The sequence below is a fragment of the Gorilla gorilla genome, chromosome 18 (genome assembly GCF_029281585.2).
Source record: "Gorilla gorilla gorilla isolate KB3781 chromosome 18, NHGRI_mGorGor1-v2.1_pri, whole genome shotgun sequence".
NCBI lineage: Eukaryota > Metazoa > Chordata > Mammalia > Primates > Hominidae > Gorilla > Gorilla gorilla.
In genome coordinates, this window is record NC_073242.2 from 21,735,744 (window position 1) to 21,758,623 (window position 22,880).

Sequence of the window (22,880 nt, forward strand, 5' to 3'; positions counted from 1 at the left end):
AGACTCCATCTCAAAAAAAAAAAGAGAAAGTAAAGGAATAAAAGAATGGCTACCCCATAGACAGAGCAGCCGTGAGGGCTGCTGGTTGCTCATTTTTATGGTTATTTCTTGATGATATGCTAAACAAGGGGTGGATTTTTCATGCCTCCTCTTTTTAGACCATATAGGGTAACTTCTTGATGTTGCCATGGCATTTGTAAACTGTCATGGTGCTGGTAGGAGTGTAGCAGGGAGGATGATGGGAGGTCAGTCTTGTCTCTATTTTGGTTTTGGTGGGTTTTGGCCAGCTCCTTCACTGCAACCTGTTTTATCAGCAAGGTCTTTATGACTGGTATTTTGTGCTGACCTTCTGTGTCATCCTGTGACTTAGAATGCCTTAACCATCAGGGAATGCAGCCCAGTAGTTTCAGCCTCATTTTTCCCGGCTCCTATTTAAGATGGAGTTGCTCTGGTTCACACACCTCTGACATGATCACTGCTCACTGCGGCTTCCACCTCCCGGGTTCAAGAGATCCTCCTGCCTCACCCTCCCAAGGTGCTGGGACTACAGGTGTGTGCCCCCACGCTCAGCTAATTTTTGTATTTTTTGTAGAGACGGTGTTTTTCCATGTTGCCCAGGCTGGTCTCAAACTCCTGGGCTCAAGCAATCCTTCTGTCTCAGCCTCCCAAAGTACTGGGATTACAGGCCTGTCCCACCATGCCCAGACTAATATTTACTTTTAGTCAGACTAAGATAGGGTTACTACTTGAGTTGCTATGGCTCCAGCTGAAAGAAAGCCTGTGCAGTCATATCACGCGTAAACATTTGCTTTATGCTAAAAATATGGTGGACCTGGCATTACAGCTATTACAAATCTCCTAAGTTGTCTCGGGTAGTGTATTAGTTACTTTTCATACTGCTATGAAGAAATACTCGAACCTGGGTAATTTATAAAGAAAAAGAGGTTTAATGTACTCACAGTTCCACAAGGCTGGGGAGACCTCAGAATCATGGTGGAAGGCAAAGAAGGAGCAAAAAGGTATGTCTTACATGGCAGCAGGCAAGAGAGCACGTGCAGGGAAACTGCCCTTTATAAAACCATCAGATTTAGTGAGATGTATTCACTATCATGAGAACAGTATGGGAAAAACCTGCCCCCATGATTCGATTACCTCCTACCGTGTCCCTCCCACGACACATGGGGATTATGGGAACTACAATTCAAGATGAAATTTCGGTGGGGACGCAGCCAAACCATATCGGGTAGCAACAACCTAGGGTCAGTTTTGCAGGTGGTAAAGCCATTTACCAAGATAGTTGTAGGTAAAGAAGGGCAGATTTATTAGAGAAATTATGAAAATATGTTGCAATGGGCAGCTCAGCAGAGACGGGGCTACCTGCAAAGAGGCAAGGGCTGGAGGAAAGTTTTATAGGGTCCTGCTGAAGGGTGCTATGTGTGGAATGAGGTCATTGTGCCCGCAGGTTGTTTGTGATTAGCTGTCTCTAACAATTGTTCATACAATAATTGTTCATTATTGTTCTCAACTTGGGGCTCTTCCCAACCTGGGGACCCTTCCTTATTGTTGCTTACTTATCAGGACTCCACATAAGGGTGTGGAAACTTCATTCATTCATATCTTCAACACAAATTGTAGGTAGCCTGTTTTTTAAAACATTTATTCAACAAATATTTAGTCCAAGCCACTATTACTTATTATCTTCTCTACTATTGTATGGACTTTTAACTATCTCTGACACTATTCACTATTCTTCCACATTCTCTATTATTTATACCTATGGTAAAATTTGCCAGTGTGACCATACAACTAATACTCACAGGGAATATATAGAGTCTAGAAGAAAATATACAGGTCCTTAAAGGCTGCCCTGCCAACAAAACCATAATGCAGGAGCAAACATCACAACTATGCCAAATAATCAGTCCTACAATGTCCAAAATTTTACTTTAAAACTGGAATTTCCAGACTTCCTTTCTGCATTAACCAGTTTAACTAGACAGTAACGAAATATTCCTCTTACTTTATGCTGTGATAGTTTATTTATTTATTTATTTATTTATTTGAGACAGAGTTTCGCTCTTGTTGCCCAGGCTGGAGTGCAGTGGCACGATCTCAGCTCACCACAACCTCCGCCTCCCAGGTTCAAGCGATTCTCCTGCCTCAGCCTCCCGAATAGCTGGGATTACAGGCATGTACCACCACGCCCGGGTAATTTTGTATTTTTAGTAGAGACGGGGGTTTCTCCATGTTGGTCAGGCTGGTCTAGAACTCCTGACCTCAGGTGATACCCCTGCCTCAGCCCCCCAATGTGCTGGGATTACAGGTGTGAAGCCACCGCGCCCGGCTGCTGTGATAGTTGAGATGTAAACCAAAAATAAAATTCTAAGCCACCCAATCCGACTGAATGGACCCTTCCTGTTGACCAAGGACATTCCAAAGTAAACTGAAAAGACCAGCTTAGGCCATGATGGGAAGGGGAGGTGTCAACATGCCTCATTCTACCTTCCTCCCTCTGGAATCCAGACACAACTGACCAGCATTAACATTAAAACAGAGGTCTTAAGCTGGGCACAGTGGCTCATGCCTGTAATCCCAGCACTTTGGGAGGCCAAGGTGGGATCACCTGAGGTCAGAAGTTCAAGACCAGCCTGGCCAGTATGGTGAAGCCATGTCTCTACTAAAAATACAAAATTAGCCGGACATTGTGGTGCACGTCTGTCATCCCAGCAAGGCAGGAGAATCACTTGAACCCAGGAAGCAGAGGTTGCAGTGAGCCAGGATCATGCCATTGCACTCCAGCCTGGTCAACAGAGCGAGACTCCGCCTCATTAAAAAAAAAAAAAAAATTAGCCGGGCGTGGTGGCGGGCACATGTAGTCCCAGCTACTAGGGAGGCTGAGGCAGGAGAATGGTGTGAACCAGGGAGGCGGAGCTTGCAGTGAGCCGAGATTGTGCCACTGCACTCCAGCCTGTACAGAAATGCATTTCATAATGCATTTTAATTGCATTAGCAGTGATTTAATTTTTTTAGATGCTAAAACTTATGGATGAAAGTGGATTAAATGTAGCCAAATGCAACATCAAAATCTTCAGGCGCAAAAACCCATTAATTTTTTCATACTCTCAGAAGATGAACCTAATTTCAAATGAAAGCTGCCTCCAGAATATATTAAGCGTATTCTAGATATAATTCATTTTGGCAAACATACTGTAGAAATTCACATAACATTTTACTGTACTAAAAGTAAATTGCCCATGTAACAAAAAATATCTTTTCAGAGCTTCAAATGAATTTTAAAGGATGACTGATGGTCCTTGGAAGAGAAACAGTAAACAAATAAGGTTTGTAGCAATGATGTATGAGTTAGAAATTGCAGTTCCAGATTATCTCTTTATTAAAGAGACGATCTACACTTAATTTGGTCAACTGTTATGAACATAGTTCATGTTAAGTCCCCATTTAAATACAACCTGAAATACCAAAGTTAATTTTCTTTTCTTTCTTTTTTTTTTTAGACAGAGTCTTGCTGTGTTGCCCTTCCTGGAGTGCAGTGGCGTGATCTCGGCTCACTGCAACCTCCACCTCCTGGGCTTGAGCGATCCTACTGCCTCAGCCCCCCAAGTAGCTGGGAGGACAGGCGCAAGCCACGGCACTCAGCTAATTTTTGTATTTTTCATAGAGATAGGGTTTCACCATGTTGCCCAATTTGGTCTCGAACTCCTGAGGCCAAGTGATCCGCCCGCCTTGGCCTCCCAAAGTGCTGGGATTACAGGCATGAGCCACCGTGCCTGGCCAGAAAATTTTAAACACACACAAACTCTCAAGTGGCCTAATTCCCTCTCACCAAACCAATCACAATACAGATAGAATAACTTGTATTCATTTTTGTACAACCAAAAAGATATAAATTGTGAATGATGCATGATTTTTAATTACAAGTAAACTGGGCAAATGCTTCTGCATTATTTAAAGCTAAAAGGTGATCAGTGGAAACTTTCCTCTGTTAGTACTCTAATACTTTTTATATTTATCGGCTCACTACAACCTGTGCCTCCCAGGTTCAAGCGATTCTCCTGTCTCAGCCACCTGAGTAGCCGAGACCACAGGCACGCACTACCATGTCCGGCTAATTTTGTATTTTTAATAGAGACAGGGTTTCACCATGTTGGCCATGCTGGTCTTGAACTCCTGACCTCAACCGATCCGCCTGCCTTGGCCTCCCAAAGTTCTGGGATTACAAGCGTGAGCCACCGCGCCCAGCCTTATTATAATTGTTACTATTTAAATCTCTTTTGCTCTCTCCTTCAAGAGAGACCTCATCCCATTCAGTTGCATCCATTTATTTATTCATCTTCTGCCTCCTGGGCTCGAGAGATCCTCCAGCATGAGTCTCCCAAGTAGCTGGGACTACAGGCTCACACCACCATGCTTGGCTAAATTTTGTAGGTTTTGGAGAGACAGGCTCTTGCCAAGTTGCCTAGGCTGGTCTCAAACTCCTGGGCTCAGATGATCCACCTGCCTTCGCCTCCCAAAGCACTGGGACATGAGCCACCACGCCCAGCCGCAAGTACTTTTACACAAAATGCAAACACTATTCTTCCATCATAAAAGTGATACCACAGCTTCTGTGAAGTTTTGCCAGGTAGTACTCATAATTACCTTGGGTAAACTTTTTGATGTTAAACTGTATCTTCTTATTACGAGTTTTTCCATTGTATTAACTGCTTTTACAACAACACAAATAACAAGCTATTTTACAAACCATTTAGAAATTTCTGTACTATGGTGCCAATAATGTAAAATATATTAATGCCTATTACATTCAGATAAATTATGCACTTGGAAACCACATACTTATGACTTACAGAAACTTACATAAACAAATTATAGAAATTATATGCTCAATTTTTAGGTATATACTCTTAAGCTTAAGTATACATTCTCAAGATAAATTAACAGTTCAGGGCTTCACAACTTGAAATCTGTGGAAGATGACATTGGAGACAACAGAACTCTGGTGGAATTCTTAGATGGAATTTGCTGAAACTTTTTTTTTTTTTTTTTTTGAGACGGAGTGTCGCTCTGTCGCCCAGGCTGGAGTGCAGTGGCGCAATCTCAGCTCACTGCAAGCTCTGCCTCCCGGGTTCACGCCATTCTTCTGCCTCAGCCTCCCGAGTAGCTGGGACTACAGGCGCCCACCACCACGCCCAGCTAATTTTTTATATTTTTAGTAGAGATGGGGTTTTACTATGTTAGCCAGGATGGTCTCGATCTCCTGACCTTGTGATCCACCCGCCTTGGCCTCCCAAAGTGAAACTTTTCTTTAAAATAGAGATGGGATCTTGCTGTATTGCCCAGGCTGGTCTCAGACTCCTTGCCTTAAGCAGTCCTCCCACCTCAGCCTCCTAAAGTGCTGGGATTACAAGCGTGAAGCATTACATCCAAGTGAAACTTCTTGAGATAGTTACATAATGTTTAAATCTGGTGGTGTAGAAGTTAATAAAGTGTAGAACTGAATAAATATTAAATATTAGATCAAGTTTCTCATGTTTACCTTAACGTATAAAGATTTATGTTAAAGCACTGTTTTTCACAAAATAACATCAGTGTGAAATTGGAAAAGAAGCCAAATATTTTATTTCATGTATCTGGGAAATGAGGTGCTTTAGTCAACTGAATCTGCCCAAAACTAAAAAGCATTAATTAAAAAGTACTTAACTCAGAAATTATAAAAATAGGAGACATCAATGAAATACATTCTACACAGAATACGCCAACCATACACTACTCTTTCTTGATAATAAAAAATGTATTTACTGAGCCAGTTGTGGTGGCTCACCCCTATAATCCCAGCACCTTGGAAGGCCAATGAGAGTGGATCAGTTGAGGCCAGGAGTTTGAGACCAGCCTGGCCAACATGGCGAAATGCCGTCTCTACTAAGAATACAAAAATGAGCCGGGCACGGTGGCACGCACCTGTAATCCCAGGTACTCCGAAGGATGAGGCAGGATAATTGTTTGAACTCAGGAGGTGGAGGTTGCAGTGAGCCGAAATCATGCCACTGCACTCCAGCCTGGGTGACAGAGTGAGTCTCTGTCTCAAAAAAAAAAAGGAAAAGAAAAAAAGTCAGTTGCAGTGGCTCACACCTGTAATCCCAGCACTTTGGATGCCGAGGCAGGCGGATTACAAGGTCAGGAGATCGAGACCATCCTGGCCAACATGGTGAAACCTCCTCTCTACTAAAAATGCAAAAATTAGGCTGGGCACGGTGGCTCACACCTGTAATCCCAGCACTTTGGGAGGCCGAGGCGTGGAGATCACGAGGTCAGGAGATTGAGACCATCCTGGCTAACACAGTGAAACCCTGTCTCTACTAAAAATACAAAAAATTAGCTGGACGTGGTGGCAGGCATCTGTAGTCCCAGCTACTTGGGAGGCTGAGGCAGGACAATGGCGTGAACCCGGGAGGTGGAGCTTGCAGTGAGCCGAGATCCCACCACTGCACTCCAGCTTAGGCGACAGAGCCAGACTGTGTCTCAAAAACAGGAAAGAAAACAAAAGAAAATTTGGACTATTGCCAATTACAAATATTTTTAGAGAAGAATTCAAAACAGTAACTGTGGATGATGGAAACAATAGTTATGATAAAAGTCTGATGAAACTTCCCAGTTCACAAGGAAATTTAATTATGTGCAGCATTTTAAGACAGTAATGAGAATCATGACTGACAGCATCATATCAGGGCCACCAGACTTTTATAAATTTCATAAAATCTTCAGAAATAATTAATAACTTTTTTTTTTTTTTTAAGATAGATTTTACTTCTGTCACCCAGGCGGGAGTGCAGTGGCATGATCTCGGCTCACTGCAATCTCCGCCTCCTGGGTTCAAGCAATTCTCCTGTCTCAGCCTCCCGAGTAGCTGAGACTACAGGCATGTGCCACCAGGCATGGCTAATTTTTGTATTTTTAGTGGAGACAGGGTTTCACTCTATTAGGCTGGTCTGGAACTCCCGACCTCAGGTGATCCACCTGCCTTTGTCTCCCAAAGTGCTGGGGTTACAGGCATGAGTGACGGTGCCCAGCCATTCATGACATGTTTATACAAATATAATTTTAGCAAATATTTAGCATAACTATCAAAATTACAAATCATATTAAATTTGCATAAATGTATGCAATTTTTGGAACACGTATATCAACAACATACCCATAAATATAACTGAGATGAGATCTAATGTCACCTCACTTGACAGTGCCCTCCCATGCAGTATCGCCACATTTGACAATGCCTGCCCATTTAATCTACCAAATAAATCGAATCACTTAATACCTCTACAAGATGAGAGATACATTCTTTAGACTCCCCAAGGGATGCAGCTGAAAAAATCCCAAAGTTAGTTTTAAGCCAAAAAGACTTGATTTAGGATTTTGACACTGGAGAAACCCATCAAAGACGTCAAGTTTGAAAACACTTGATCAAAACAGAATCACAGGTCACTATTAAAAGAGTATTAATTTAACCAGAGACTTCCAAAGCAATACAGAAACTTACATGGATAGAAACACCTTAACCCTTTTGAAGGTCAGATTTGCTAAGTGATCAAAAGGGGTACTTGAATTGAATCGACACAGGAAGAGTGTGTACAGGGTTATGAGTGTAGGCAAATGGTTACTTTGGTCATATCTCCATTTGCCACCTGATTACACATGAGAATGGCATCTTTACTCACCAGAAAGCCAGTATTATGGGAGGTGTAGGAGGCATTCTTGGACTTGAGACAAGAACATTGTTGTGTAGAAATTTCATTGACTGTGTTAAAATTATTCTCCATGGGCTGGAGAACACATAACGTGGCGTTTAGAATGAGACGGGCATTGATTGGATGCAAGGTCTCCACACTTACTAGCTGTGTGACATTGGACAAAGTGCTTCATCATTCTGAGACTCAGTTTTTAAAGGATAAACAACTAACTACCTTGCAAGCTTGCTAGCAGGTTTAAGTGTAATAATGTGTGGGAATGACTGCACCGTGACTAACACGTAGTGACAGCTTAATTAATGTTAACCCTTATCATTATCATATAAGAATGTGAGTTACATAAGAGAGGAATCCTGTCAGTTCGTTCTCTGCTGTGTCCCCAAGACCGTGAATCATGGCTGGCACGTAGTAGGCATTTAATAATATTTGTTCAACAAGTATTTGGCAGTCTTGGAGGGCAGAAAAGGAGGTGGGGAAGATTTTTAAATAACATTTTTTAAAAAGTCACATTGTCCTACAATACCAATTTTTCTTGCATATTTAGGAAATTGAGGGTTTTTTCCTAAAACATGCGGACATATGGGAAATAGGATGCAACATTTGCACTAATGTTTCAGACACAGTTAGAGGTTTCCAAGAGATTTTGCGCTGGGGAGGCTGCTTGCTACAAGCTCCCAAAGCTCTGGGAGGACATAGTATTCATTCCTCCCTCAGCAGAAGCGGTGAGGCAAGAAGCGCTGGGGAGCCCCCAGCCTTGGACTTTTAGCATAGTGTGTCAGGTCTTCATAGTTTGGGCCCAGGGCACAGAGAAGTCACAGCTCTCCGGCATCCTGTGACCTTTACCCTCTTTGCCAAGGGAAAATGTGGCCCTCCAAAGCAAGAAACTTGAGGGCATAGGTCACCCCAGCCCTGGCATCTGCCCAGAGCCCGAGAAGGAAGGAACAATGATCCTCCAGCTACCTCAAAGGGCTGGCACAGGTGGCCACTGCCCTGGCATCACCCAGCTGTGTTCGGCAGCCTGAACCCCATCTGTGGGGATGTGAGGAGGAAAATACAAAAGTCCTTAGGTGAACACTGAGAAGGCAGATGCAGCAGAAGCCTCCAGGCCGGAACTACCCAGTCTTGGACCTATGGTGGAGATAGAGCATAGGTGGCGATCATGTGTCCTTACACTGTAAGGTCACCTGGTTGCACTATGGCCTCATCTGTGGCTCTGAAAATGAAGATTTGGAAGGAGATCATCACAGCTAATGTTTAACAAGCCCCTCCTGTGTGCCAAATCATTCACCCCTCACAACCACCGAATGAGCTAAGGATTCTCGTTATATATAGTTTATGGAGAAGGAAGTGCAGACATAAAGAGGTGAATTATCTTACCCAGATCGCACAGCTGATAAGTGGTGGAGGCAGAATAGAATCTAAACAGTGTGGCTCCGGAGCCCACATGCATTGATTCGACAAGTGTTTATTGAGCACCTGCCACGGACAAGGCCTTGTGTGATGAAATAGGGTTATAATTAGTAATATAAAAATGAGAAATCACTAATGCTTTTTAGACTTAACATTTTCTTTTTTTGTAGGTTTCAGGCACAGAACTGTATATCCAATAATAGTGAAATGGATCCCACTAATTATGACCGAAATGATGATACATTTAAATGACTTGGATGTTTTATAGGTATGATCTCGTGAAACCTTGAGAGAAACTGAATGACGAATGAAACTGTTGTTCCTGTTTCACACAGAAGAAAACTGAGGTTAAAAGGGGTAAAGTAATTTTGCATGGCATGAAGTAGAAATTCAAAGTACAGGAATTTGAACTTGGTTCTGTCCTTTTCTGAAGCCCTTGACCACTATAGACTCAAACATCACCTTGTTTTTCCACTCATTCAACACTTTTTTTTTAATTGTCTAATAGGTTGGCACTCATCATGAGCCCCTGTTCTCATTCTGCAAATGGTGAAGCTCTCTATTGTCCTGACCCCACAGTTCCTGTCCCATGACCAGGGCCAGCTCACCAAGGAGCTGCAGCAGCACGTAAAGTCAGTGACATGCCCATGCGAGTACCTGAGGAAGGTGAGTGAGTGCAGACAGATGGGGCCTGGTGCCCTTGAGCAGTTCCCGGGTCTCAGCTGCCACACATCTCATAGCGGGTGATGCTGGGGGAAGCTTACACAGTCACAGTACTGGCTTCTTCCTCTTTTTCTTTCCATACCAGTGGCTTAGGGATGGGGTAGAGTAGTTGACTTATTTGGATGAAAACCACTATCTTCTGTCAGAAACTCAAAAGGAATCATTGCTGGCATGGTAACCTAAAGAAAAACAACCAGACAGGTGCCCAACGACACTTAAAAAGGTTATTTATTATCTTGCCAAGTTTAGGCTGGGCATGGTGACTCATGCCTGTAATCCCAGCATTTTAGGAGGCTGAGGCTGGTGGATCACCAGAGGCCAGGACTTCGAGACCAGCCTGACCAATATGGCAAAACCTCGTCCCTACTAAAAATACAAAAATTAGCCGGGCATGGTGGTGTGAGCCTGTAGTCCCAGCTACTCAGGAGGCTGAGACAGGAGAATTGCTGAGATTCAGGAGGTGGAGGTTTTAGTGGGCCGAGATCACACGATTGCACTCCAGACTGTGCGACAGAGCTCTAGACTCTGTCAAAAAAAAAAAAAAATTATCCTGCAAAATTTGAAAAGGAAATTCAAATGAACAGCTTCTAAACTACTTTTTAACATGACTCATAATAAGAAATACATTCTACAGTACATACATATGTTCTATAATTTTGAATAAAGAATTAACCACATCATATTTATTTTACAACATGTAATACATATTTTTTATTCTTCATTTGTTTTGAATGCTCTGTGCAGTCTACAAAAAGTCCAATAGTAATAATTAAATTATTCATTAAGTTGAACATTATCTTGTCTTTTAAAATGATAATCTCAAAAATGATCTTTTATTTTTGAGATTTATATAGATACACACACACACACACACAGACACACACACACACACACATATATATATATATATTTTTTTTTTTTTTTTTTTGAGACAGAGTTTCACTCTGTCCCCCAGGCTGGAGTGCAATGGCACAATCTTGGCTCACTGCAACCTCCGTCTCCCGGGTTCAAGCAATTCCTCTGCCTCAGCCTCTGAGTAGCTGGGACTACAGGTGTGCGCCACCATGCCCAGCTAATTTTTGTATTCTTAGTAGAGATGGGGTTTCACCATATTGGCCAGGCTCGTGTCAACTCCTAACCTCGTGATCCGCCTGCCTCAGCCTCCCAAAGTGCTGGGATTACAGGCGTGAGCCACCATGCCCAGCCAAATCTAGGGCTGGAACATGGCTGCAGCATATAAAAAGAATTGAATTCCGTACTTTTGTTAACGCTGTTTTTTGTTTGTTTGTAGTTGTTGCTGTTTTTGGGACAGAGTCTCGCTCTGTCGCCTAGGCTGGAGTGCAGTGGTGCAATCTCGGCTCACTGCAGACTCTGCCTCCCGGGTTCAAACTATTCTCCTGCCTCAGCCTCCCAAGTAGGTGGGACTACAGGCACCCACCACCACACCCGGCTAATTTTTGTATTTTATTAGAGACAGGGTTTCACCATATTGGCCAGGCTGGTCTGGAACTCCTGACCTTGTGATCCGCCCACCTCGGCCTCCCAAAGTGGTGGGATTACAGGTGTGAGCCACCACACCCAGCCCGTTTTGCTTTTGTTTTGCTTGCTTCTCGGGGTTGTTTTTCTATTTATGGTAAAGGCATTGGCTTTCCATTTGTAGCATCAATAGAATATTTCCTGTTTACAATAACCTTATGTCATAGTAAGTGGTAAAGGGATTTAAAGCAGTGGTTTTCAGCTGCCAGAGGCCTGAGAGAGTTTGGGCACACTCTGTGTGATCGGGCAGAAGGCCTGTGGGAAGTTTAACTGAGGACAGGGCCAGGAAAGGTGATGGACAGTGGGGGTCTGTCCTGGTCACCAGGCCCCTGGGTCCTGCCCACCTGCTTGGAGCTCCCCACCCATCACACACGATGCTGCCAAGCCCTCTGGGTATTGTGGGCAAATACCTTAGGAGAGAAGCTGATGAATTTTGTTTCTTGAAATGCACAGATTCCTTGGACATCCCTGAGAGGTCAATCATGAAAGTCAACTTGGTTTTCTCCCCCTCATTTGGGTTCAGAATTTAAAGTCCACACACACAGGCAGTAAGATGATATAGTTAAGGACCTCATCACTCGGTTTCGGATGTTAAAATGTCTAGGTGGGTTAGGGGTGATTTGAGATCACACAACCTTGTGCCGCAAAGAGGAATTCCCAGGCCAGAGGGAGACATTTTATTGCCATGTTATGATCTTATCATTGAGTTGAAAGGCAATCTTGTTTCATTTTGGATTCTTTCTTATGTTTATGTCTTATAAGGGCACTTTGAATTTCCAAGCAAATAATAATTTTGAATTAGCTTTTAATCATTGACTTCTAGCACAGTTATATGATCAGAAACATGCTGTGTGATTTGATTGCTCTCAAATATATTGAGCTTTGCTGGAACAAAATAAGTCAGGTTAATTTTTGTAAATGTACCATGCATGCTTGAAATGAATGTATCTACATTTGTTCCTGAGATACAGGTTGATGGACAGATGGCTACATGGATGTAATGGAGATGGTTTACTATCAGGACCTTCCGCATCCTGCTGATGTTTTGTTGCTTAGGATATGAGTGGCTGAGCGGAGGCTGTAAAACCTGGCACTCTGCTTGGGTATGAGGTTCTTCCTGCCATCCTGCCATCATTTATTTTTTATGTTTTGTTGCCAAAAGTGACCTTGAGGAACCCTGGGAGCTCAGGAAGGAAGGAGCGCCCAGAAGCAGGGACAGGGAGCTGGTTGGGGAGGACCAGAAATCAGGTTTGTGAAGGTTCCAGAGAGGACCTGTCCTTGGGAGGAGAGTGGGAGACTGAGATGGGGGAGGGGTCATTGGAATGATGCGGGAGCTGCTTGGCATTGTCCATTGTGAGGCACCACCGGGGTCATCAGGGATTGGTGGAGAGGGAATATAAAGCCCCAGGGTTGCTAAGGGAGGGCCCAGACCGAAGAAGGTTTGGTGGATAGCAGAACCTTTGTCTCCCTCTAATTGCTCCTAAGCCTCACGCTCCCTTGCCCCGCGTGTCCTGTTGCTTCCCTGATCTTCTCCGTGACCTGTAGCTAAACCTTCCACCAGCGCTTGAGAACTTAATTTGAACCGGATCCTTTCCCAGACCCCTTTCTTCTCCTCCTCCTCCTCCTCCTCCACCTCCTCCAGGTGCCCAACAGCCCCCTTCTCCTCCTTTCCCTTCCCTTCCCCCCTTCCCCTCCCCTTCCCCTCCCCCTCCCCTCCCCCTCCCCAACTCAGATCCTGGCCCGGTCCCCGTCCCCTTCCCTCCCCCCTGCCCTAAGCCACCTCCACCTCTGTCCTGGCCGCCTCATGAAAGGACCAGGACATGCGGGTGCGGTGGATGCTCTTTTGGCTCCTCTTTTTGCTCCTGCTGGAATTTATCAGCCATCAGTGCATCTCTGTGAGTAGACGCTGGACCCGTGGGGTTTCTTCCTTTTTACTGGGCTGTGTCACGCGGTATGAAATTACACAGCCCAGGCCTGTAATCCCAGCACTTTAGGGGGCCGAGGTGGGCAGATCACTTGAGTCCAGGAGTTGAAGACTAGCCAGGGCATCATAGCGAAACCCCATCTCTACAAAAAATTCCAAAAAAGATGAGTTGGGCCTGGTGGTGTGTACCTGTTATCCCAGTTACTGGAGAGGCTGAGGTGAGAGGATCGCTTGGGCCCAGGAGCTGGACGTTGCAGTGAGCCGAGATGGCCCCGCTGCACTCTTGTCTCTAACAAACAAAATGGACCAAAACAAAGTGAAATGTCATTTGATTTGTGTCATCTGGTTTGATGACTTTTAGAGTCTCACTCTGTCGCCCAGGCTGGAGTGCAGTGGCAAGATCTCGGCTCACTGCAACCTCCGCTTCTGGGGTTCAAGCAATTGTCCTGCCTCAGCCTCCTGAGTAGCTCAGATTACAACGCCTGGCTAATTTTTGTATTTTTAGATAGACCACCACGCCTGGCTAATTTTTGTATTTTTAGTAGAGACGGGGTTTCACCATGTTCGCCAGGATAGTCTCCATCTCTTGACCTCGTGATCCGCCTGCCTCAGCCTCCCAGTGCTGGGATTACAGGCGTGGGCCACCGTGCCTGGCCAAAATATATAACCTTAAGTGTAAGTTTACTAACTTTGGAAAGTACATACACCAGCATAAACCAACCCCCTTTCAAGATCTACATTTTATTTATTTATTTATTTATTTTTTGAGACAGCTTTTCCCTTGTTGCCCAGGCTGGAGTGCAATGGGGCAATATCAGCTCACCGCAACCTCTGCTTCCCAGGTTCGAGCGATTCTCCTGCCTCAGCCTCCCGAGTGGCTGGGATTACAGACATGTGCCACCACTCCCAGCTAATTTTGTATTTTTAGTAGAGATAGGGTTTCTCCATGTTGGTCAGGCTGGTTTTGAACTCCTGACCTCAGGTGATCCGCCCGCCTCGGCCTCCCAAAGCATTGGGATTACAGGCATGAACCACCGTGCCCAGCCAAGATCTACACTATTATGTCACCCCAGAAAGTGAACTCTCACTCTTCCCAGCCAGTCTCTTTCTTATCATAGGTTAGCTTGCTTATTCTGGAATTTCGCGTATACAGATGCATGCCATGCCATAGGTACTCTTTTGTGTCTGCTTTGTTCTGCTCAACACCATGTTTCTGAAATCATTACCATTGTTGTATGGTTCTCTAACTCCATCATTTCCATTTCAGACTCAGCATATGCTGAGTTCAACCTGTTGAAGGGCTATCTCTGTTTAATTAACCATCTTGAAAGAAACATTAAAATTGAGATGTTTTCAAGAATATATAGTTAAATCCTGAGGAATCCATGTAGAAATGTTATCACAAGCTGTCTGAACTTACTCAGGGGAAGTCTTCGTCTTCACTCACATAAGAGTCTAATGGAATTAATATCAACAATCTTAGAGAAATCCCACACTATTCATGCCATTTTCATGATCTCCACCTTGGTAATTTTTTTTTTTTTTTTTTTTTTTTTTGAGACAGAGTCTCGCTCTGTCACCCAGGCTGAAGTGCAGTGGTGCGATCTCGGCTCACTGCAACCTCTGCCTCCCGAGTTCAAGTGATTCTTCTGCCTCAGCTTCCCAAGTAGCTGGAAGTATAGGCGCATGCCACCATGCCCTGCTAATTTTTTGTATTTTTAGTAGAGATGGGTTTCACCGTGCTAGGATGGTCTCAATCTCCTGATCTCGTGGTCCACCCACCTCGGCTTCCCAAAGTGCTGGGATTGCAGACGTGAGCCACCATGCCCGGCCCACCTTGTTAATTTTTAAGCACTAAAATTTGATACTTATTTGTGAATGAAGTAATCTCTTCATTGTTTTTTTTTTTTTTTTTTTTTTACTTATGGTGAGATTTAAATGACAAAGATTCCTATAATCCAAGAGAGAAGTATTATTTAGAGGGATTCTTTTACCATGTGATATATAATAAATGCATCCAATGCTATACGTCAATTTAAAAAACAAGTAAATAACTTTAAAGAAAAGATAACTACTGGCTAGGTGCAGTGGCTCACACCTGTATTCCCAGCACTTTGGGAGGCCGAGGCAGGTGGATCATGAGGTCAGGAGTTGGAGACCAGCCTGGCCAAGATGGTGAAACCCTGTTTCTACTAAAAATAACAAAAATTAGCCGAGCGTGGTGGCAGGCGCCTGTAATCCCAGTTACTCAGTAGCTGAGGCAGGAGAATCGCTTGAACCCGGGAGGTGGAGGTTGCAGTGAGCTGAGATCATGCCACTGCAATCTAGCCTGGGTGACAGAGCAAAACTTTGTCTCAAAACAAAAAAGAAAAGAGAAGATAATTACTTTATACTTAGCTTGTCTTACCCATGAGTGACGGGCTGCATGTGGCCCAGGACCGTTTTGAATGCAGTTCAACACAAATTTGTAAACTTTCTTAAAACGTTAGGAGATTTTGGCCAGGTACAGTGGCTCATGCCTGTAATCCCAACACTTTGGGAGGCTGAGGTGGGCGGATTGCCTGAGGTCAGGAGTTCGAGACCACCCTGGCCAACATGGCAAAACCCCATCTCCACAGAAAATACAAAAATTTGCTGAGTGTACTGTCAGGCACCTGTACTCCCAGCTACTCAGGAGGCTGAGGCAGGAGAATCACTTGAACCTGAGAGGCAGAGGTTGCAGTGAGCCGAGAGCACACCACTGCACTCCAGCCTGGGTGACAGAGTGAGACCCCCATCTCAAAAACAACAAACAAAAACAAAAAGATGGCCGGGCACGGTGGCTCACACCTGTAATCCCAGCACTTTGGGAGGCCGAGGCAGGCAGATCACCTGTCAGGAGTTCAAGGCCAGACTGGCCAACATGGTGAAACCTCATCTCTACTAAAAATACAAAAATTAGTCGGGCATGGTGGCAGAGACCTGTAATCTCAGCTACTCGGGAGGCTGAGGGAGGAGAATGGCTTGAGCCCAGGAGCTGGAGGTTGCAGTTAGCCGAGATTGCACCACTGCACTCCAGCCTGGGCGACTGAGTGGAGCGGAACTCTGTCTCAAAAAAAAAAGAGGTTTTTTTTAGATCATCAGCTATTGTTAATGTTAGTGTATGTTATGTGTGGCTCAAGACAACTTTGCTTCTTTTAATATAGGCAGGGAAGTCAAAAGATTGGATATCCCTGCTTTATACCAAGAAAGACAACACAACACCCCACATTTGCAATGCTTAAAAACACTACCAGCCATCTGAAAAACATGTGACTTCTAACTTCTGTTCTTTTTTGTAGCAGTGGAATCCCACGGTGATATCTGAGGGATGTGGTTACCTTTTGGAGGAGGTTGACGGTTTCTAAGGATGATTCTTTCTGAGTGAAATATTGTCAGTGTCATTGACCTTTTCATTATTTCAACTATTATTATTCCAGGTTATCAATACTCTGGCTGACCATCATCATCGTGGGACTGACTTTGGTGGAAGTCCTTGGTTAGATATCATTATTGAATTTCCGAGAAGTTATAAAGTTGTCATTATCCTCTGGACAGTTTACCTTTGGGTGAGTATACTAACTTTCTGTAGAGATATACTTGTAATCACAAATAAGAATAAATTATATAAAACAATTCACGTTTCTGGACTTCATTATGAATATGTGGTTTTACCCAAAAAATCAGGGAAATGATTTATTAGCATAAGAATTATGAAAATATCTGCCATTTACATTATGAAAATTAAATAGGTCAGTGTTTGTTTAATAGAATGTCAACAGAGCTTTTGGTCAAAAATAAGTTTTTTTAACCTTTGTGCTATTTGTCACAAATGGAGTATGAGGTTTCGTCACTTAAATAGGAAATTCTTTCTAAACTCTTCTGTTTTATAGTTCTATCGTATGGGTGGAAGGAAAGCTTCCAGTCTCCTCTCTGAAGATTCACTGCAGAAATGAGCTGACAACAGACAGCTTAACAGGAAAAGAAAAACATAGAACAGGCATAAACATGGGAACCAGCTGAAAAATGAGACTGCTAGAAGGGCTGGATGGTTGATGCTTAAAGAGCAGCCTCTTCTGAGGGGAGAGGGAGATAGATGGAGATGTAGGCCATTTAGAGGGGCAGCAAATGATTTTTAGGGGAAATGAAAGAGCCCAAGGAACAAACAATTGGCCTGAGACAAAGTTCCTCTGAGGTCATAGGGACGAGGTGACAAACTGCCGGAAGGTGAAGGGCAGAACTGCACTGCGTCTCATGATGCAGAGAAAGCCCCAGAGAATCTCTTAGAACTGCCCTCCAAGAGAATCAATGAAAAGTGTGTCTGGGCAGGGTAATTTTGAATGAGATCATTCAAAGTGCATGTTCCCACTTGCAACTGGAGAGAGATCAGTATGTCAAAAGTCTGTACTTGGTAAGAATTTGGCTGCTAAGTTGTGCCATAATTTGTCTTTTGAGCCTTTTTTCCTTTGGGTAAGTTGAGCTCTACATTTTGTCTTGCCATTCATGACAGTAAAAATATGGTTGTCTGGGGGCTGAACCTCCTTCTGAACAATGATCCAAGATAAAAGTACTAATACCACAATGCTTTTTTGTATTTAAGGGAAGAGGAAGTATGTTTCAGTTTTACCACCTAGATAATTACACGTCATTTGGCACTGCCTTTCAAGATATGTAGAAAACAGAAAATATATGAGTTATGAAGATATCTAGGCACATTTAACATTCTCTATGCCACTTAGTCCTGAACAGAGAATTTTCGGTATAAATTGGAGGAAGCTTTTTTTTTTTTTTTTTTTTCTTTTTCTTTTCTCACCCCCAAGACGAGTCTCCGTCTGTTGCCCAGGCTGGAGTATAATGGTGTGATCTCAGCTCACTGCAACCTCCACCTCTTGGCTTCAAGTGATTCCCCTCCCTCAGCCTCTCAAGTAGCTGGGATTACAGGTGCCCACCACCATGCCCAGCAAATTTTTGTATTTTTAGTAGAGTCGGGGTTTTACCATGTTGGCCAGGCTAGTCTCAAAACCCGACCTCAAATGATCCACCCGCCTCAGCCTCCCAAAGTGCTGGGATGACAAGTGTGAGCCACCACGTGAGCCAGGGGAAGTTTTTAAATTTACCACTTTTTAACAATTCCATTTAGGAAAGTTCAGTTGAGCTGTTGGACTTGGACAACTTCGCACCTCTCATCTTTGTCCTTGTCATCTAGTCATCTATACCATTACCTCCTAAGCAGGGACATCATGGGTGCCATGAAGCATTCATGCGTGATGGCATTTCTTTGCTTGTCATTTCTTCATGTGTTTGACATTTCTCCTAGCTCCAAACGGGGCCAGCTACCTTTCCTATGAAATCTAGCAGTAGCTGTGGGATTGACGTGGTTGCTGTTTTCATCTTTTTAGATTACCCATTGCTTCTCTTGAAATCCTAGTACATGATTTTTTTTTTTATCCTATGTGCAGAAATCAGGAAAAAACAAATTCTACAAAGAATTTGAAAGATATTATTTCAGGCCAGGTGTGGTGGCTCATGCCTGTAATCCCAGCACTTTGGGAGGCTGAGGCAGATGGATCACTTGAGGTCAGGAGTTCAAGACCAGATGGGCCAACATGGTGAAACCCCATCTCTACTAAAAAGACAAAAATTAGGCAGGCATGGTAGCAGGCACCTGTAATCCCAGCTACTTGGGAGGCCGAGGCACAAGAATCGCTTGAATCTGGGAGGTGGAGGTTGCCGTGAGCCAAGGTAGCTACGCCACTGCACTTCAGCATGGTTGAGAGTGACACTCCGTCTCAAGAAAAAAGTCATTTCAATGACTACCTCAGGAGATTCATAGGTATCTGACCCACATCTGAGATGGGATTTGCATTGCATTTTAGCTATGATGAGAACAAATATTTAGTATCTTCGAAGATTAAAAGCATACTGTGATAATATGGAAATCTTGGTGGGAATTCAGTCATTAGTGAGAATGTTTTGCGTTAAGTTCAAACCAGCCTCAATGAAGCTGATGTGAGGGAAGGGAAAGTGAACTCTGAGTAGAGCAGGGACAGAAGGAAGATGCTCCAGTGCAGATCAGGAAGGAGCAGGGGGTGAAATGTTACAAATTCTAGAACTCAGAGAGCTGAAGGTAATTACTTCCTTTTCAAGTTGTGAAACATGTTAACCTGTGGTAAAATACTTATAAGATGATAATTACCATCTAACCGTGTTGAAGTGTACAGTTCCGTTGTGTGAAGTATATTCATGTCATTTTTTTTTTTTTTTTTTTTTTTTTTTGAGACGGAGTCTCACTCTGTCACCAGGCTGGAGTACAGTGGTGGGATCTTGGCTCACTGCAACCTCTGCCTCCTGAGTTCAAGCAGTTCTTCTGCCTCAGCCTCCCAAGTAGCTGGGACTACAGGCCTGCATCACCATGCTCAGCTAATTTTTGTATTTTTAGTAGAGACGGGGTTTCACCATGTTGCCCAGGATGGTCTCCATCTCTTGACCTTGTGATTCACCCGCCTCAGCCCCCCAAAGTGCTGGGATTACAGGCGTGAGCTACCGCACCTGGCCTATTTTTTTTTTTTTTTTGAGACAGAGTTTCAATTTTGTTGCCCAGGTTGGAGTGCAATGGCACAATCTCAGCTCACCACAACCTTTTCCTGCTGGGTTCAAGTGATTCTCCTGCCTCAGCCTCCCGACTAGCTGGGATTACAGGCATGCACCACCATGCCTGGCTAATTTTGTATTTTTAGCAGAGACAGCGTTTCTCCATGTTGGTGAGGCTGGTCTCAAACTCCCGACCTCAGGTGATCCGCCTGCCTCGGCCTCCCAAAGTGCTGGGATTACAGGAGTGAGCCACCGTGCCAGCCTCATGTCATTCTTTGTGTGTGTGTGTGTGTGTGTGTGTGTGTGTGTGTGTGTGTGTGTGTGACAGAGTCTCATTCTGCCGCTCAGGCTGGAGTGCAGTGGTGTGATCTCGGCTCACTGCAACCTCCGCCTCCCAGCTTCAAACGGTTCGCTGCCTCAGCCTCCCGAGTAGCTCGGATTACAGGCGCCCGCTGCCGTGCCCGGCTAATTTTTGTATTTTTAGTAGAGACGGGGTTTCACCATCTTGGCCAGGCTGGTCTTGAACTCCTGACCCCGTGATCCACCTGCCTCGGCCTCCCAAAGTACTGGGATTATACGCGTGAGCCACCGTGCCCAGCCGTCATTCTTATATTATTATTTCCTAGTTGTCTTTCCTGAAGACTATCTTCCAGTCTGAAAATGGACATGATGGATCCACAGATGTACAGCAGAGAGCCTGGAGGTCCAACCGCCGTAGACAGGAAGGTATGGCTCTGTTGGAGTCCCCATAGTGTGGAAATGAGTTTGCCCTGGAAAGAGAAAGAACAGCTTCTTGCCCTCAGGTTTCTCACCTTCTCCTCTCCTCACTCTCACCAAGGGCTGAGGTCCATTTGTATGCACACAAAGAAAAGAGTTTCTTCCTTTCCAGGAAATAAAATTGGCCGGAAGGACGTCATTACTCTGTGGAGACATGTGAAAACAAAAGTTAGAGCTAAAATCCGTAAGATGAAGGTGACAACGAAAATCAACCATCATGACAAAATCAATGGAAAGAGGAAGACCACCAAAAAACAGTAAGATGTGCCTTGACACAAATACTGTTGTATGAACCATGTGCCAATCAAAGTAGACAACTGTAAAGTCCTTGAGAATATTTTCTACAATATTTGTGGCAAATTCAGTGGGTTCAAAATTGAGTTTGTCCTTTCTGCTTCGTTAGTTTAAGCTGTATAATTCCTTTCCCTTCCTACATTCTTGTTTGTCATTTTTTCGGGGGAAGAGGAGTTGCTAGTACTGGCATTGGTTTTCCTTTCTCTCTCTTTTTTTTTTTTTTTTTTTCCTGAGATGGAGCTTTGCTGTTGTTGCCCAGGCTGTAGTGCAATGGCACAATCTCAGCTCACTGCCTTTTGGGTTCAAGCGATTCTCCTGCCTAAGCCTCCCAAGTAGCTGGGATTACAGGTGCCCACCACCACGCCCAGCTTATTTTTGTATTTTTACTAGAGATGGGGTTTCACCATGTTGTCCAGGCTGGTCTCGAACTTCTGACCTCAGGTAATCCACCTGCCTCAGCCTCCCAAAGTGCTGGGATTACAGGCGTGAGCCACCACAGCCAGCCTTTTTTTTTTTTTTAATTTTGAGATAGAGTCTCGCTCTGTCGCCCAGGCTGGAGTGCTATGGTGCAATCTTGGCTCACTGCAACCTCTGCCTCCCAGTTTGAAGCAATTCTGCCTCAGCTTCCCGAGTAGCTTGGATTACTGGTGTGTGCCACCACATTTGGCCAATTTTTTTTTTTTTTTTTTGAGACAGAGTCTCACTCTGTCACCCAGGCTAGAGTGCAGTGGCATGATCTTGGCTCGCTGCAACCTCCACCTCCCAGGTTCAAACGATTCTTATCCCTCAGCCTCTTGAGTAGCTGGGACTACAGGCATATGCCACCATGCCCAGATAATTTTTGTATTTTTGGTAGAGGCGGGGTTTCACCATATTGGCCAAGCTGGTCTAGAACTCCTGACATCATGATCCACACACCTCGGCCTCCCAATGTGCTGGGATTACAGGCATGAGCCACCGTGCCCAGCCCAATATTTGTAATTTTAGTAGAGACAGGAGTTCACCATGTTGGCCAGGCTAGTCTTGAACTCCTGACCTCAGGTGATCTGCCTACCTCAGCCTCCCAGTGTGAGCCACCACACCCAGACTGGATTGTTGAATTCAATGCTTGGGTCACCTCCAGATTCATTTTCACAGTCTTTCATGTTTTGGTCATATTACATTGTGTTTTGCTGCCATATGACTGATCTTTTTTTGTTAAATGTGAGATACTTGTTAAGAAATATTTAGCAATGAATTGAGGCCTAGTAGCATGTTATCTTGCTGCGGAAGAGATGGGAGTCTACTTCTGGGGGATGGTCAGGGGTCCTCCATACAGGCTGCAATTGAGGTTGCCGGTGCAGGCTCAGTCCCTACAAAGGCCAGGGTATTTCGTGTCCACCTCTATTCTGATGCATGACTCTTCTGGGTCTCAACCAGAGCCAGTGGACTTCAGTATGGGTCGCTTTCATTGGCAGACCCTCAATCCACTTGTTTTCCTTCTAATCCCACGCATGTGTGCAAAAGCTGCTGTGCTTCTTTGCATCTCAGTAGTTCCTTCTGGAATTCAGCAATGAAACTCAGGGAAATGGGTTCCAAATGCGAGGCTGACTTTCATCCTGGGTTTCCTTCTTCTCCATCTTCACCTCATGTCTGTTTACTGCCATGTTAGCAATTTGATGTATTCAATCATGGGTTTTATATTCTGTTTGGTGTCCCCCATTGTTCTCATCGGAGATCAGAAGCTTCAGATGCACTTACGTCAACTCAAGAGTAGAATGCTTCCTTAGCTTCCCTCCAGAGTCAGGTTTTATGTTTCTAGTTCCCAAGTGCACAGCAGGAGTAGTGATGTCCTCACTGGCTTC

The 22,880-nt window shown here is 44.3% G+C and overlaps 2 protein-coding genes across 2 annotated transcripts in view; both read left to right on the forward strand.

Moving 5' to 3' along the window:
- LOC101134912 (serine/threonine-protein kinase SMG1) overlaps nucleotides 1-9,434 on the forward strand; it is a 39,110-nt gene extending 29,676 nt beyond the window's left edge. The window contains exon 21 of the mRNA XM_031003010.3: nucleotides 9,344-9,434. Within this exon, the coding sequence (XP_030858870.3) occupies nucleotides 9,344-9,425 (82 nt within the window). The 3' untranslated portion in view covers nucleotides 9,426-9,434. The remainder of the gene's footprint in view (nucleotides 1-9,343) is intronic.
- LOC115931062 (titin) overlaps nucleotides 5,212-22,880 on the forward strand; it is a 28,508-nt gene continuing 10,839 nt past the window's right edge. The window contains 6 exon segments of the mRNA XM_063699543.1: nucleotides 5,212-9,530; nucleotides 9,682-9,839; nucleotides 12,595-12,680; nucleotides 16,815-16,943; nucleotides 20,592-20,691; nucleotides 20,855-20,999. Of these exon segments, the coding sequence (XP_063555613.1) occupies nucleotides 9,815-9,839; nucleotides 12,595-12,680; nucleotides 16,815-16,943; nucleotides 20,592-20,691; nucleotides 20,855-20,999 (485 nt within the window). The 5' untranslated portion in view covers nucleotides 5,212-9,530; nucleotides 9,682-9,814.